An 18,410-nucleotide genomic window follows, 5' to 3' on the forward strand; every position below is an offset into this window, starting at 1 on the left:
CTATTTACATCTACCTTCCTACCTTCTCTTCCCACAGTTTTCTATTTTTTATATCTCTCCACTCATTCCCTTTTCTTTTTCCTCACTTGACCTTCTCACTATCACCCTCTCTTCTCACTCTGCCTTAAATACATGCTCAAATCTCTTTCCCTTCCCTTCTTTTTTTCCTTTTTACTTCCTACTCTCTCCTCACAAGCTTGTCCCCCCTCACCCTCCCTACTGCCCTCCATCCAAAGGTAACACATCCCAGGCCACCGGCGCCGTCTCCGGGGAACAGAGCACCTAATGGAAACCTGGCGTCTGGCCACATACTGTAAATACCGAACAATTTATGGACAGCGCTAAGCAAGCGAGAGAGCGAGAGAGAGAGGGTAACGGATGGTTGGAGGGGAGGGAGGCGAGGAAAGGAAAAAGAGAGAAAACAGTGCTGCAGAGATGAGGAGATAAGCCGAAAGTAGGTAAGCAAAGCAAAATGCCCATTTGAAGCCCTAGAGAGTAATGAAATGAAATAAAAAGTGAGATAAGAGCATCTGTAAAACACAGGAGATTGAGGGAACAGGTGAGCATGATTAAGACGAGTAGAAAAAATGGAGGCAGACAAAAAGCTTTAAAAAAAGAAAAGAAAATGAGGTTTTTGTGGCATACATTTATAAAAGAAATAATTAGAAGGCTAAATTCAATGACAACTGAGCAGCTTTGTGTTGATACTGATGATATTTAAAGCAAATGACGTGAATTCTCCAACTACGTGCCTCAGCTTTTACTTTTTGCCAAGTTTTGCAGTGTTTATGCAGTCATTCATACTGAAATAGTATCATTACTTTGTGATGTTTTGCAACGCCGAGAAATTATATCAGACAATAAGGGAACAATAAATCAGCTGGATATTACTTTTGGTGAAAAAAGGCAAAAAATTGCAGGGATGGTCCAAACATTTTTCCCGGCCTCATTGGCTGCATTTATTATTTACATGCATGAGTGCAGCATCGGGTCACAAGAGAAGATTGAATGTTTTCTAGAACCTTGCAGATTTCCTGGAAGTTTAGGTCCCTGAGAGTTTTTGATGATTACGCTGATGACATAGGTAGACGCATATTAAAACTGGCTGGAGGTAAAATGATTGAACATTTCCTTTTCAACTGCGCCAAACAGCGAACAGCTGCTAGGGTCAAATGCAGAGAAAAAGCATGTAAGCCTCCAAATTAGCAGCCACATCCACAGGCGTTTAATTACAAATCAATTATTCCCATGTTTCTATCAAAGAAGCAGATGTGCAACACAACTTTATGCACTCATCTCCCCCCTGTTTTTTTTTTTTTTTGCAGCATTTTTTAGTTGTCTCTGCAGACTTAATGGAGTCATTGTAAGAAATAACAATAAAAAGTCACATTAAGTGTAAGCTGCCTTTTGTCACGAATGAAGTGTTTGTGGAATTAGAAGGCAATGTTTTGACTCACACCTCGCTCTGCTGTGTTTCCCCCCCTTCTTCCCTCTCTTCCTTTTTGTACGAGACCCAGTTATTATCTTTTACTGTTGTTTTCTGAACTTTACAAGGGGCCTTCTCAAGCTCGGGTCCTTTGATGGGGCTGAGAGGAGGGGTGTGGGGGACTTCACAGACAAAAAAAAAAGTCAAGAGAGACAAGGAGTATGTTTAAAAGGAAGAATAATAGGCTTGTTATACAGCTGCCAAATAAAAATATTAAAGCCAGGCTATAAAGTGGAAGATGTTCATTAAAAAAAAGAAAACTGGGTAAACTGAGATAGTTTGAAGAATTTCTCATCACAGAGCAAACAAAGGATTAAATCAAACTTCTGATTTATTTAATCATAAATAAGTGGTAAATTGAGAGGCATATTCTGTAAAATCTCTAGATCTGTGATCTGAGAAGGTTTCGGAGGAACTCGAGGCATGTATTCATCCGGCACCACTGGAAGTTTCTTATATAAAATGGATTAGAAACAAATGTTTGCACTCATGTGGATATAATCAAGTCCGGGGCTCTGCGGCTGCCCTTTCAGCTGAGCTGTGCAAGGAGAAGAGAAAAAAAAAATCCAAACTCACTCCTCTCTTGTTTCCAGGAACCGGCCACAAGGACTGAATGTCTCTGGGCGAGCTCAGTGCAGAGTGCTGCAGAGAGAAAAGGGGAGGCGGGTGGAGGTGAAGGGATAGGAAGGACGTTTCTTCTTCTTTTCGCTTTCTCTTTTTTTGGTTGCTGGCAGGAACCGTTAGCGACCCGATCTGCTTTCAATTACCGGTGGAGGATGATGTTAGCCCTCTTCCTGTCCGTTATGTCTTGCACATGCAAACTCCAAAACATCCTGGAGTCTCACCACTGTCCTCTCATCTCTCCTTCCCCTCTGTCCCTCCCCTCCTTTGCTCCTTTTTTCTCCCTTCATCCACTAAGAACAAGTGATTCATCTTCATTGTAGCGTAGGGTAAAATGGCCACGGGGTCATTTCCACTCTTCCTCAGCCTGACCCTCATCTGCTGGTAATTCAGTGGTCAGAGAGTAGTTAAGGGATTGTTTCATGTGCATTAAAAAGGCACATTAAAATACACAGGAAGACCGCTGCTGCTGCTCTCTTTGAGCTTTTAGCTTTTCTCACGATTCTGTTTAATTTAGAGATTTTCATTCTTTCGATGAAACAAAGATCGAATGAAACAAACCAGACTACTTCCTCTCATCATCTCATCCAGACTGTGTCATTATGAATGATGCCATAAACAAGTCAAGTATGTGAAGAGAAGGTCTCTTAATTTTTCCCAGACTACTCTTTGACATCCAGCTCCAGTTGAAAATGAACAAACAAAAGTCTTCATGTGTTTCTATGTCCACAAGTGAGTACAAGCCCAGCCTCAGAGCTCTATCCCTTTAGATTTAACCTGGCACTAACTGACTCTTTCATAATAACAATCTGTTAAATGTCATGAAGTTGACATAGTGAAAATCTAAAAGGCATTGCTCATGACTTGGATGGTAGCGTGGCCCAACCTGAGGTTTAAGCTCATAGATCCCCAGAAACTCTTAAGATATGAAATTAGTATGTTTATATTCAGGAGCAATACATTAAAAACAAATTACTGACCACCTTTCAGAGAATTTGAAGTCCTGCTGTGGGGTACAGATCATCCTACAAGTCTGTGCTCCAGTTTGTGTGAGTGACATTCTTGTGTTAGGGTAGTTATTTGATTAGCACTAATTAGCAAGTATATGTGTCTATACGTCTTTGGTTCAGCAGGCTAACCAAGCTTGCTAGCCTTAACTGATAACTGATAACAGCACTCCAGTCTCTCTTCTCAATAAGGCGAGAAAGACCTAGAGTGCAGCTGCCCAAATGTTGAGGTTTTGAAATGCAGAGTTGGAAATCAATGTGTGACGTCACCATGATTACGTCTGTTATACAGTTTGTGGACAAGGAATAATCACGTCAGTGAGAGTGGTGATCATAGTGGAACATTTAGCAACTCAAGAACCAGATTTCTTTATGGAGTCGGCAGAGATATCTGTTTAATTTAGTTTTTACGGTGCCTGTGTTTCCTGTCTGTTGCAGAGTAGACATTGCACTCTCTGACGCTAGCTCTCTTTTTTCTCCTATTTCCTTCTTTTGGCTCTATAACTGGAGGAAAAACACTCAGAAACTGTCACTATAACTACAGCTTAACTTTCACTCACATTAACAGTTGTTAGCCTATTTCCAAAGGTTAGGAACCATTTCAGGAACTAAGGAACCCAGGAGGTAAATTTAGTCACTATGACATCATTTGATGTTCCTACTTCCTACTACGAGAATGATTAAGGGTGTTTTGACACCTGTAGGTCGTTGACTCCTGTCTGAATCAGTTGATGAGTTTGTAAACTTGTAGCTTTTCCTCATGATTTGGTTTCTTTCCGCACAGAAAAAAATCCAAATGAACTCTGAGCAAACCAAAACGCGTCACTACAAACCACGTGAGAAGGTTCAGTCGGCTCATTGGCCAGATGTGTCTGGGGCAGAAGCAACACAAGTAAATACAGGAAGGAAAGTGCTGTGTTCTAGACTATTGGAGATCACAGAGGATTTATATTCACATCTAGTTGCTAGCCTCTACAGATTTTTGCACATCTATAGTACCCTACCACATTCAGGATACAAAGCAAACGTGGCTGCAGGAAGTTTTTTTAGCTTAAACTTGTAACATACACCTGGTAGCTGGGTCGGACTGAGACTCTTTTGGAAGAGTTGATCTCTGTGCACTTGTTTTGGTCCGTACCAGAGCACGATTACTATGTTCACACCTGCACAAACGAACCAGCCCAAGAGGGAAAATGAACCAGAATTCGACTGAAATAGACTAAACCCTGCATGTGCAAAAACACCCTAACTTTGGAGTTTATGCCAAATGGCCAAATAATAATTTCTGCTAGAACAGGACTTTAGCTTCATAGTGCAATCTGGAAGCAACAGCTTCTACTAACTCCAAAATCAGCATGAGGGGCTTTTCTTATAGATGAGTGAATTTTTAAAATATATACTTTTTACCTTTAAGAAGACAGACAGATGAGTCTAAACGAGCTTAAGGCATGAGAGAATGAATGAAAAAAAACAAACAAACAGACTAGTTGTGTCAGTTAATGTACCTTGGGGACATCAATAGCAACCTCCCTCATGGCACTGGGCTTCACTACAGACATGGCCCACTGGAGGTCCTGCAGAGTGACCGTCACTGTCCCCATCAGCTGCTGGTCAGACGGTGGTTGATGGGAACCTCTCAGTGCTCGCCTCAGTGCGTGCAAACCTGCACAGAGAAGGTTTACATCAGCTAAATCTGTCACTGAATCAGAAGCGGAAAACAAAACTTCATGCTCAAGAAAAAAAAAAGAAAAAAGAACTGACTTGACACAGGTTTGACCTGAAGGGAAGCATTTTTTGTTTGACGTATAACAACTTAAAATCGAAACAAAAAAAGAAGCTTTCCCTGAAAACATTCAGGTTGACATATTATAGAAAAGGTGGATCATTTCAAATTCAAAAGACTCCAATTCAAGGTATAAAAGAGTTCTGGATCCACTGCCTAAAAAAGCAATGCTTGTGCCATTTTTCTTCAGTTTCATTCCAAACCCATATGCACCAAGTGCGTTTTTTTAACTCAAAACGTTCAGGCTTGTACTTGCTGTGATGATACACACCTAGTGAATGCAAATCTTAAAATGAACGCTAATTCCCCTTTTGACGGTGAAAATAATTGGGCCTGCAGAGAAAAGTAAGCAGGCTGAAGGGAAGGAGAGTGTAATTGAAGAGCTTAAGGTTTGAATGCCTTTAGTCTGCAACTGAATAAAAAGAAGATAAGAAAACAAACACTGATGTGTCAGAATCAAAAAATGAGCCTTTGTTTCGCTCTGCAAAAACAGTCAATGCGGAGTGATCTCACGAGGAAAAGAGTCTGGGCCGAGTTAGCTTTTAAAAATTGTGAGGTGATGACTGACATAGAGCACATACTTCTGAAGAAAAGGTTAGAAAAAATTATTTATTTACTGGAAAGGTCATTAAGCACGCCTGCTAACCATAGAAAGCCGCTCTGTCTTCTATTGTTGGATGCCGAGCAGCTGTGGTCAAGTGCCTTATTTAGAGGAGGCTAAGCAGCACTTGTAAAGGGAACTTAGTTTTCTTTTTCCTGCTTTTCCACAATCAGTTAACAACCACAGTTGTTATCTGTGTCACGGGGGAAATGAAGATTGATTAAGGATCTTGTTCCGAAGCACGTTCTCAACAAAGGATGTTCTTACAATTTTTGTTTAAACAGAATCTCTTGTTTACTTCAAAGGAGCCTGACGTACTGTACAGGTGAAATTAGAACTGTGCAAACATCGGCAGTGTTACCGCATGAATCGGGTCAGTGCACAGGGATTCCAATTGATCATGTACACTTTGCAAAAACCTTCCAATTTACTTAAAGTATAAAAGATCTGCAAGTAGGTCTAGGGCCAATGCTGCTTACCATCACTACTAAAAATGTAAGGAGAAATGCAAAGACTAAAGCAATGACAGCATGCGAAACGCCATGTGTGGATCAGCTTGCATCCAGCTGTGGAGATTTAACCCCTACAGGTGGGAGGACAGGTCTTCTCTGAGTTAATTACATGCTAAATGTGGCCAATGATTAGTAGTTACAAAACCAGCCCACAACCACGTTTCCAACCCCAGTGTTGGGTAACAGTATATTAAACACACAACCGTTCTCAATGCACATGTGCACATATCACACAAACACACACACTCTTGGCTTCCTCTTCTGAGCAACAGGGTTGGGGTGGAGGGGGTCTGGATAGGAGACGGAGTGGAGAGGGCTGTAGGGGAACGGACGTGGTCCAGGGCCTGGGGCCAGAGAGCAGACGAGAGGGGATTTACGATCAGACAAGAGTGCATCCTGTTTATATTTTCCAGGACCCGTCTGACTAGGCAAGGGACAGACAGACAGACAGCGAGGGAGCGAGGGGAAGAAGAAGAAGGAGAAATACAATTATTGGAAACGCATTTGTCTTCGGCTGAGGTCAATGTGTTCCCCAGTCCCGGCTCCCTGGTGTATGATGTATTTTTCACGCCCCTTCAATCTTTATCCCCAAACACCCACCCTACTTCTTGCTCTCAATCCCCAGAGGTCTAAACATCCCATCATTCCACCTGGCTGCTGCTTCAGCTCTTCATCTGCGATAATGCTTCGTCCCGGCGCTGCTTAGACTGCACAAAAACATCTGGTTTGAGTGGAACACACGAGGCAAGACAGGATAGGATGTGGAAGGAAGCTGGGGCGAGGAGGGAGATGAGGAGCACCAGCCACAACACCATATGCACTAACCCCAAACCAAAGCTGCCTGCCCTGCAAAGGCAGTGGGGCCTCAGCCTCTATAAATGCTGAGAAGGTGATGGAAGAGGGCCAAAAATGGGATAAACTGCTGGGTTTGGATCTTCTTTGAGCTTAGAATAACCACGCAGATAGAATGATTTTGGACTTCAAGACCTCTATAAAAAGTTGATTATCCGTATTTTACACAGATCGGAATAAATAAACCTATATATAATAGATAAATATAATAAGCCGCTTCTTCAGTGCATCTCTCATTCTGAAGATGAACTCCAACTCCACCAACTTGGACCGCTGCTGGTGATCACAGTCTTTGCTCTGCTCTGCAGCCTTGTGGCACATTAACCAGCTCCCTGGTTGGGTTGGCCCTCCAGCTCAGAGTTAATCTGTGAAGTTGGAACATGTACAGCTCCAGGATGAGAGACTCAATCAGGAAGAAGCCAGCTGTCAACAAGGACCACCACAATAGCAACCTGGCCAGTGATACAGCCAGAAGGTAAAACACAAGACGGAAAAAGCCAAGGGTGGTTGGCTAGGAGCAAATGAAGTTTGAAAATAAGAGCCAGGAGACTGTTCAGATGTTCTCTCAGATGGATTAAAAATAAAATAAGTAAAAGAATCACCAAATATACTTGGACAGCCTCTTAAATAAACCCGGGCAGCTTGCCCGAGCACAGAAAATGTGTCAGAAGCAATGTAAAGTAACATAAAAAAATAATACACTCATGTTAAAACAAAGGCAAAAAGCAACAATTAGGCAAAATCACATTAAAAATACTTGAAAAATGCCTTCATACTTCACTTTCTGCAGGGTCATTAACATCAGATTTTTTTCTGCACATTTCTGTGAAGCGTTTGTCGCTACGCTTTAATCCTCAGTCCAGCAGCTAAAGTGAAATGCTCATCATCTGCAATAAGCTTTGACAGACAGCTAATTTTAAAGCTTCCAGTTAGTAGTGTGGCTGCATACAAGCGCTGAAAAGAAAAAAAAATAACATAGCTGACATATGTTTAATAAATGTTTCATCAAAAATCATTGGAAACTGTCTGGATTGAATGTAACACTCTGTCAGAAGCAACGAAAGGCTTTGCAGAGAATCGGTCTGGCCGAAGGGAAAACAGAGTTCAGAAAGCGCAGAGCTTCAAATGCAGCCTGGAAGCCCAGAGGGCGGCGGAAACTTGATTCAACAATTTGACTTTAACATTTTGCTTTAGGGATTCTCTTGGCTGACTTCAAGCACACATTTGGTTTAGTTATGAAAACATCCGATGGGAGGAGAAGAGGGAAAAAAAGAAGCAACACAACACAATTTAATCTGAACCTTCTGTGGACTCATTTCCCTATTCCTTTCTTTCCTTTTTTTCCTTGCACTCCTATTTTCCAGAATGCTTCACATTCACCAGGGGTCCAGAGGGAATTGAAAGAAAAGGGGGCCTCCTAAATGTACAAGAATGCACATTTGCAAAACATCACACCAGGGCCTAAAGTAGGTATGGAAGTGAGAGAAGACCTCATTTCAGAGAGCTGGCATTGGAAAAAAACAGAGGAGAGCGATTATTTGGGTTTTTTCCCCTTCCCAGGGGCATAATCTTAATTGCATCCGTCCGAAACAGACCTTGCCCCAAATCAAGGCCTTCTTTTCAGGGGTCACATCCTCTGATGCTCACACCAAACTGACCTTTCAACAACAGAATCAAACATCTGAATACCAAACATTACTTAGAGACACTTTAACATGTGAAGTGGCCAGAAAAAACATCAAGACAAGACGTGCATTAGATTATTTTGGAGCCAACACTAAGTTACAACAGCCATCAAGCAATAAAAAAATCAAAAACTTCTATTATACAGTAGGATGGAGAGAATGTAGTGAAGTTATGCGGTTTATGTGCGTCTACATATTGAGACAACCAGAAACCTGAAACACTGTCCCAGTATTATAATAGTATTTCCAATGGCAAAGGGTGGAAGAGCAGCTAGTTTATGATGAATCTGTTTCTGCAAAATTGAAGGCAATTAAAGTATCATAAAGATTTATGCCTTTCCATGAATATTGCTAAGGTCATTTTAATGATAGCTCAATTCTACTAGCAGAGAAGTAGGCAAAGCCAGTTTATGGGTCACCTTTGAGGGACAGAGTCTTTGACTGTGCAGAGTCAAGGACTACAGGTAGCCAGGACTACGTAGTCAATACAGACACGTCAGCATGCAGTCTTAAAAAAAACAGCAGTAAAAGAAATGACGTTAAACATAGTTAGAATACTTGTGAAAAGTTGGCTTGACGAAGACAGAAAGTGTCAGCCGAGTTCACCACAAAGACGTGTGAAAAAAAACTCATCAAAGATCAAAAACGGAAGCTTAGAAGCACAGGGAGCAGCTATGGTGGAAAGTTTACACTGCTTTTAACACTCGAGGGGAGTGTTTAAAACAAGCACAAGGATAAATAAAAGTAGCAATGCCAACTGTTCCACATATTTTTGATACTGCCACCTGGTGATCGTGCACAGCCACAGCATGTAAATGACTATCTGCAAAGACTTGTGCAGCACCCTTGATGTTCATGAACCTCTGTCAACTTCCAAAAACCTTGAAAACCCCAGGATGGTACCTTAAACATTTGAGCAGGTTTTCAGTACAAGCTTTTTGTTCATGCAACTACAAGTCCAATCAATACAACGTTCAAGACTTTCCCTCAACATTCAGAGAGGAAGAAACACAAGAGTTATGTGGGTAGAGGTTAAACATTCCAGCATGGAAGATTACAAAAGGGAAACCTGACACAGAGAGAGCGTCAGAGAGAACAGATCATCACCAACAACAGAAGTGTACTTGCATATCAACACTGCATTCAACATTTCAACACAGAATAATCAGAACTATGTTTTTGTGTTACGGTGCATTGTGTGCTGCTGCACTGAATGAAAACCAATGAGGCTGAGCAGAAGCTCCCCAGCAAGGCCGGCCTCAAATGAATTGCAAAATACTTTGAGCATTACACCATCACAAAAAACCACAGGAACGTTTTCATTACTCGCCGGGGCTTCCGGAGCACTCTATGCACCTGTATTTACAATACCCAACATCTGTTCCCGGAACTGAAACACAGCAATAATATGTGCTCTTGAAGTACACACACAAACACACAGACACACACACACACACATCGCTGTCACTGGGAAAAGGTATGTGTCGGGTTTAAGGAGCACAAGCAGCACATTTCCGGATTTTATAAACAGGGGCCTCAAATAAACCTCACATGCTGATCCGACTGATATTTATGTGACCTGTACTGAAATCCCTGAAGTGTCTTTAAAAGGACAGATGACTTGAGAAAGGCACTTTATAAGGCAATGCTGCCGCTGTAAACATCAGCGAGCATTTAGCACTGTTTGGCCCATTTAGTCTTCCACGGCAAAATTTATGTCAAACACACAAAACTCTGCTGGTTTTTGCTGCCGTTTTTCTTCCTCGTTTCTACACAGCGGAGTAACCTCTAGTCCCCATTTCCTGTGTCTCATGGCCAGGAAGATCAATGGTTTGGGTTTAAAAACGCTCAAGTGCTGAATATTTAGGTTTAGGGGATTTTCACTAAGCGTGTTGGCCAAATCACTTTGCACATTTCCCGTGTAAATCATTTAGGCCATTTAGTCCAAGTTTGAGTTGTTTGAGTTGCTAAATATCGAGCCTGATCTTTGCCGTCAAATAGCAGGCTAACCAAAAAGCTTTCAGCTGACACAGTGGTGCATTTTGTGTTTATTATTCCATATAATCAATTTTACTGGCCCTTTTTGCTCCAGCAGGCTTCCCCTGTTTAGAGAGGCTTGTAAACAGTGGGTCCGGATGTGGCACAAACCAAACAAGCATGCACCGACATACACACGTTCAAATAGACGTGCACACTCACACACGCAATTTGCACTGTTTAGACTGTGGAAATGAGTCATCTGCCAGCACCGGGATCAGTTGAACACCAACAGGACGACAGAGAGACGCCCGGAGTCTGTGAGGCTCCGCGAGACCACATGATAGCTTCCAATACCACGCAGAACACCTAGAGGGATTCATTATGAAAAAGCCGTTTTGCATAATCTCTGGTGGGCTGGAAACACGGTCAAAGAAACATGTAGGGAAATATGAACACTAGAACATTTGTGGTTACACTGGAGGAAGCTTTTGTCAGGGATCTTGTGACAAAACATAAGAAAGCATCCTACACTGGCAGCCTCCTTACTGTAAAGACACGCAACCCTATTTGACCTTTGCTCCTTCTTTTATTCTATATACAGTTTATGCATATTGATAAATAATTAAATGTGCAGGTTCTGCCAGCTAAGGTTTTGTCTTACATAAATTTATAAAAATTTCATAATTTTGGCCTAAAACCTGCAATTCCTTGAGGCTAACCCGAAAAGCAATTCAGTCCCCATGCATTCCCATATTTATGTGCTCAAATTTAAAACTGAAATAAAAGATGTTTACAACCTGGTACAATATCCTTTTGTTTTTTTTCCTCTAAAGCTAATTTATCCCTTCATCGTAACTGAAATACGACTGATGGATACTGACAATCAGCAGTCTTTTGGCACATTTTTCAGAGGAACTACCTGAGAAAATAATATGACTTGCAGTGAAGTTAAATGTAAAACAAGTCAAAAAAAGTATTTTCAATCCAATTTTGTTTATATGGCACCAAATCACAACAACAGTCGCCTGAAGGAACTTAGTATTTTAAGGTAAAGACTCTACAATAACAGAGACAAAATCCTAAAAATCAGACAACCTCCGCACGAGCAGGCACTTGGCAACAGTGGGAAGGAAAAACTCTTTTAACAGGAAGAATCCACCAGCAGAACCAGGATCAGGAAGGGGCCACCATCTGCAGCGACCAGGTGGGGCTGAGGGGAGGGAGACGGGGCAGGATACGCACTCTCACATTTGGTGAGTAAAAGTTTTACTTTATTGTGTCTATTAAGGTCTAGCAGGCTACCAAACTCACTAGCTAAAAAATGAGGCTCCAAAAAGAGAATTCAAACTAGTGCACAATGTCAGATGGGCTGCACTGAGCTTTTATACAGAGAGGACATATTTAATGTGATAAACTAGCAAACATGAGCCATCAGATTTATCTTGTACACAGAGAGGAGATGTTTTGCATGTATTTTAAAGCAAATCTTTTTCTATTATAGAACTTCAACTACACTCAGCTCAAACATGGAACTACTACTGCAGCTAACAAGAAACAAATCTGGGACTTCTGTAATGTCTCCATCTAAGTTAACCTGTCCTGCAAGAATGTGCATGCTGACACATGTCTGACATAAAGCCACAGTCAGAATAATGTGATGAGGAGCGACAGATGCAACAGAAAAGCTGTCAGAAAAATGCTCATACACAGAGTTATAGGCGTGCAGCATGGACATTTTTCTGCTGTGACTAACGCAGTCCAGCAGATCTTCTTAATGTGTACATGAATCTGTCAACATCAATGAAACTATGATGAAGGCCACGTTGTCAACAGGGAGAGAACTGCGGACAGAAAAAAGTTTGATCCAGAAATCCCAAATTTAAAAGAGGAGAGAAAGGAGAGAATTAGTTTAAAGGATTGTGAGTCGTTTGGCTAATGAACTTGCAAAATTCTAACTCGGGGATTCTCACTTCGGAAAAGATTAGAGAAAAAAAAAAAATATCCTTAGATGTAAATTTGGACAAGAACTCAACAAAACATTAAAGAAGGAACCACTCAGCTATTTTCACCCTGCTGATAAAAATCAGATCTTTGTATCTAAACAGAGCACAGTCTGGTTACCCTCCATGCTGACTCCACATGAACTGGCAGCTACGCTTGACTGTACCTGCACAGCTATACAGCATTTGACCATGAGAGGTCCTCATTCACAGTTGCTACAGTTAAGGAGTTTCATTTAGGGTTTTCAAGGGGTTTTATATGTTTTGTTACTGACAATGAAAGGATGGTGAAATGTAATTAAGTACTTAGTTTTGAAATGCTCAGCTTTAATTCTACTTCTTCTGACTTTCACTTTTTTAGGGGGACTTTTGTCACATTAAAAAAAGCAAACAGTACATGAATGTCAAATTCTATTATTGTAAAGGAAGTATGAATTATAATTTTAGAAAATGAAGACATTAAATGCATGTCAGTCATAGCCCAGGGGAACACTTCAGGAGGCTTGCAGTGGTGCAATAGCTTGCTTAGACATTCATTCATTTTTCACCCATTTGTGTCTTAAATGACAGACAACCGATGATGATTGACGACAACTTCTTACCTTAATTTAAAGTTTGTGCAAAGTAAAATCAGAAATTAGCTTCTTAGCACATTATACATTCAGTAAAGAAGAGCTCCAAACTGACAACTCCCTGAAAACAGCATAAAACTGATAAAAATATTGCGTATCTATAGAGTTAGTTAAACAGGATGCCATCCAGTTTGCCTGGTTAGTGCATGTAGGCTGATGTAAGAACAGTCAGAAACAGGAGAAATTATTTCCCCAACAATTTACATTTTATGTACTTTTACTTCAGCGTCATCTTTCTGTGATGTTTTAAACTCCTTTATTACCCAGAGTTGAACTGTTTTAAATCAGACCTTTCTCAAAAATAGTTCAGTATTTTCTTTTGCAATTAAAGAATAAATATATGTGTACAGCAGTCAGAGAAGCATCATGATGCCTTCTCAATACTTTGATGCATTCTTGTTTTTTCACCACCAGGTTTAAAAATGCTTCTTTCATTAAGTTTAACGTGGATTCCATCTGTCAGTGCCCGCGATGTAAAGCGCAGATTTTCTTAATAATTTGTGCATTCGCTAGAAGCTTAAAAAGGCATTTCAGGTGACCTAAATGAATCACACTTTAATAGATCTGGCATGCGCGTGCTCATGCATTACAATGCTTTAAAAACTGGCAGATCCGTGATCGACTGTAATTAAGTGCTCATTATATAACACATCTGTCGTCAAGAAGTTTCTGGGGCTCAGTATAATTCAGAGTGGACAAACAAAAATTTCCCTAATGACATCAAGATTTCCATGCATTCTTATCCACACACAAAAGAACCAAACACACACACACAAACCCTTTGACTTTCCTAACATATGAACAACTCATGTAAATAGTCTTGTTCTCTGATCATTAAAGAGACTGGAATTATTTAAAAGGCAGGATAATGTGCATGTGTTTGTGAGTGCATCCATCATAGAAGCCACAAGTTCGTACACATGGATGCTTTAATGCAGCTGTGCAAGGTGGATCTTTTGCGTGACCAGAGTATATTGGGCTCGCCATGATATATGTTCCCTCAATTTTATTTTTCAGGAAGCGGTACATCAGAGTGTATGCTTCCTCAGCAGCTCATTGTTACCTGAGCAGCACAAGGAAACAACTGCAGTTCCGATTTGATGTGTTTTTATGCCTCTTTTGTTCCTTTCGGTACAAAGCAAAATAGGAAAAAACAGATATCAGCTTGCGAGTTCATTTGTGTATGTTTTCTATGGCTTTATGTGTCTATTTATATGTATCCGAGCAATTTATAGGGATAACAGTAATGTGGTTTGGATTTTTACTGAAAATAATCAGCAAAGATTAAACAACAGTGCTTTTTAATAACTTGTAAAGAAACTGTATAACTGATTAATGTATAAATATTTGAAAATTTGAAATACAATTTTTAGATGGGGGCAATCACAAAACAAGATTGCTGTGCATACAGCAGACAGTTTTGCCTTCATTTATACATATGAAATAGGAATCCGTGCATCATCACATAAAAAAGGTGTATGCAACTCTGCTCCAAGAAAAGCAAAAAACATAGGTATTTTAGATCTGGTCACTTTTTTTTGCTCATTAAAAGTCCTGTTCTGACACTGTGATTCAGCTCACAGTGAATCTCATCTATAATGTTAATAAGGAGACCCTTCAACTTGGAGATCTGGATTTTGGGAAAGAAGACAAAGTCACTTGGTAGTTAAATTTGATGAATGGGGTGCGTGTAAGATTTCAGTGGTGTGAAGTGGCATAAAATGCCACGTTGGCACCAGCCACAGTGGAGGTCAGTTGTACCAAATAATCCCCCACAGAGATCTCAGGATGTTACAGTAGAAGTCATGTTCCAGTAAACGTCTGCTTGTCTGCCTTCCGCCTTATCAGATCAGTTACCTTCTGGCTTGGCCACTGATTTTCCATTAAAGTGCTGTTTTGTAGATGGAGATACAGTTCTCGTCAGCAGTGATTAATCTGCACGTGCAGGTTCAGTTAGTTTGACGCATAAATCCACACATAAATCTCAAAGTTACATGTGCACGTGGACAGAATGGTTAACAGGCAGAGGAATCTAAAAATAGAAACAGCACTGAAAGCAGTCCAGAGGTGCACAAGGAGACAACCTTAAAGGGGAGATTAGCCAAACTTGCTTTTTTTCATGACCACAGTAAGGTGATTGTTTTGTTCAGTGCACCATGTAGAGCACTTTGGATTTTACTAGGTAAACTGACACTACTTCCTTTCAGTTACAGTTGCATTACAACCCCGGAAAACGTGTCATACAGTAAAACCCTCCCCTGACAGAAAGGCGTATCATGGGAAATTATATTGGAGTTATCACACAAAATGGGAAACGACCACTGTGACGAAATCACACGCTTATGTCATGCCATGCTCCTCTTTGCTGGATTGACAGCCAGTTAAAAGATGGCATGAATGAGATAAATCTATGATGGTGTTAAAGCTGGACTGATATTTATCAGTTTGAACTATAGACCCAGCCCCAAATTTCCTGTGAATGTCTGAGATTGCTTTGGCTATAGACTGCTCGTACTCCAACCAAGCATCTGTAACTGAATTTATATTTTATCTCAAGCGGTAAAATGAAAGAAAGAAGTCTCGAGTGCATTAAGAGTTCTCCTGTGGCTTTTTTGTTGCAAGGGTTTTTATCGGTCTTGTGATTTTGGTTTGGAGATTTTGGGGAAACTAGCGGTGTCGAGCGGGGTTGGGGAGGTTGTTGTCTCCCTCGGGGGCGTGAGGGGGTTTCTCAGAAAACACTGCCAGACACGTCTGGCCCTCTGCGGACAGTAAATTACGCTCATTGCCGGAATGCTTCCACACAGCAGCCCAGCTCCCTCCGTCGCTGGAAAGCCAATACGCCATGTACCCCGGGCGGTGGGACCACCCAGGAGGCATATGGGGTCACATACACACACTTCCACAGAAAAACAAATAAGCATGTGCTCAAACAATCACATATACCCCCACAATCAAGGGCAGATACACACGTATATAAGCCAGTGTGTTTGTCCTCAGGGATATGAGGTGGGATGGTTTGTGGCGCTAGGGGTGAGGGGGCACAGGAATTTCACAACAAGTGGTGGTTTTTGTGGTATTCGGATCCCAGTGAGAGAAACCGCTGAAACTCCCAACTTCCTCTTTGGCAAATATCAAAGGATGCTTGACCCTGTGTGTTCAAAGGAGCTGTGGGCATGTCAGGCACTCCAAGAAAATGTCTCAAAAATTGGTAAAAATAATTTAGATGGAAATAATTCACAAGTTATTGTGGTCTGGGCGACATTTTACAAGGAAAACAGAGGTCAAGCGAGAGAGGGAAAAACAACATGAGGCCTCGAATGCACCTAGAGCTCAATAACAAACTGTCAATCACTACTGTTTGTTGGTCGGATACCTCAGCCCACGGGGCAAACTAAACTGCTAAAAGATGGAGAGCAACTCTGGGCCGGTTGCCATATGCAACTGTGTTTTGTTTTCCTAAATTATGTTGTTTTCATGAAGTGCAAAGAGGAAATCAATGCAAAGAGAAGCACTGGTGTTTCTCAACAGCTGCTTTGAGTGGCCATAGATGTCCTTGGTTTCCGTGACATTATAAACAACAATTTACATGACTATCAAAAGCTACAGCTACAAATCTGGGAATGATATTTCAAATCAGAGTCTAACGCTTGAAAATATCCAGCTTTTCTTCTTGGATTTACTTTTTTTTGGCCTGACAGATATCAGTAAAGATATGTAAATAAAGGCGTAGCTACACCAATAATCCAAAATGTTTTTGCGTGCTATTAGGTTCTTACAATTTGGAAATAAACATTCCAACTCTCTAAAAGAGAGCAAGGCCGTGTTTACTTGCCCGCTTCTTTGCCAACAGCTGCGAGATCCGCTCCTACGTAACCGTGAGCGGCGTCCGCCAGCTGCGTCAGCTCCTCCTCGGTGGCGCTGCACGGCACGCATTTCAGCTGCTTCTGCAAAATATCTGCTCGCTCTGCAGCACCAGGAACTCCGACCTGCCGTCACGAAATCAACACAGAACAGCGATTTGTATACCACATTTTTTGTACTCTGTCCACATACTCAGAGCCTCAGAAGAAAGTTGCGCAATTAAATAGCAATTCTTCACAAATAGCGTGACGTTGATTGGAAACACACTGCAGTCTCTCTGATAGTATGTACCTCCAGCTCTTTGTCAAAGCGTCCCGGCCTGCGCAGGGCAGGATCAATGGCTTGGGGCCGGTTTGTGGCCCCGAGGACCAGCAGCTGACCTGAGTGACCCTCCTGGAAAGAGAAGAAAGAAAGTTGGATCAGCTAATTCTGGGATAACAACATAGTAATTTCATAGTAAGACCTGCTCAGCAAATGCTAATTGATGAACTAAAAGTCATGTAAAGCTTGAATCATGTATATTCTGTTGTTCAATTGATCTGGTTAATTAACACTGTGATGTGTTTGATAATCAATTTTTTGTGTGTTTTTTATATTCTGTATGAGAAAAGATGGCAATTTAAAGTAGCCCTTTTGCATTTCTCATTTTATGTCGTATATAAACTATTACAATTCTGAATGTTCACACTAAACATGACTAAAGTTTCAAATCGTAAAGTCAGCCTATGTAAAAGTAACTATTATAAACCAAAAAGGCCCGAATGATCTAAATGCTTCAGTTTCAGAGTATTTTATTTACTACTGAGATCCAATATCTTTCATTATTGAGACTAGGCCATGGCACCCACACTAATCCAAAATGACAGAAAACTTAACAAGATAAACAGTAAATCAGAACACATAAACCTATTGAGGCATCTCAGGCAACCAGCTCTAGCTGTGAGCACAGAGGCTCCACCCACCTGTCGTTCAAATCTCTCGTTGATGCACTCAAACAGAAGAAAGTTACCTTAAAAGGAGCAAGAAGGAAGCTAAAACTGATCCCTTTCATACAGTGGATGAACTCTGGGGCCACAACAAGGTACAGAATAAGAAAAAAAAAGTTTTTTTTAAAAACCCAGAATCATACAGAGCAACTGTAGGAGACTCACGATTTAAAAATATAGAGCATGGAATATAAATAATGTAAATAACAGGTTTCTGTTAAATACATTCACACTATGAAAGGGGTAGTTTTCAATAATGCAGTAAAGTTTCATTGTTTAATCTGCCCAGGTGCACGGCAGCTTGTGGCACCCACACTCTTAGATTAGGTCAAATTTAGTAGTCATCAGTTCGAGTTTAAGCCCACTTGTCAAACGCAGCCTGCTGGTTTTTAGTATTTCACATG

The 18,410-nt window shown here is 41.0% G+C and overlaps 1 protein-coding gene across 1 annotated transcript in view; it reads right to left on the reverse strand.

Moving 5' to 3' along the window:
- afg2a (AFG2 AAA ATPase homolog A) overlaps positions 1-18,410 on the reverse strand; it is a 108,575-nt gene that overhangs the window by 83,269 nt on the left and 6,896 nt on the right. The window contains exons 9-11 of the mRNA XM_003443420.5: positions 17,312-17,413; positions 16,992-17,145; positions 4,620-4,777 (exon numbers count right to left, since the gene is read on the reverse strand). Coding sequence (XP_003443468.1) covers positions 4,620-4,777; positions 16,992-17,145; positions 17,312-17,413 — 414 coding nt within the window. The remainder of the gene's footprint in view (positions 1-4,619; positions 4,778-16,991; positions 17,146-17,311; positions 17,414-18,410) is intronic.

Source organism: Oreochromis niloticus, linkage group LG2, assembly GCF_001858045.2.
Source record: "Oreochromis niloticus isolate F11D_XX linkage group LG2, O_niloticus_UMD_NMBU, whole genome shotgun sequence".
In the NCBI taxonomy this organism is placed as follows: Eukaryota; Metazoa; Chordata; class Actinopteri; order Cichliformes; family Cichlidae; genus Oreochromis; species Oreochromis niloticus.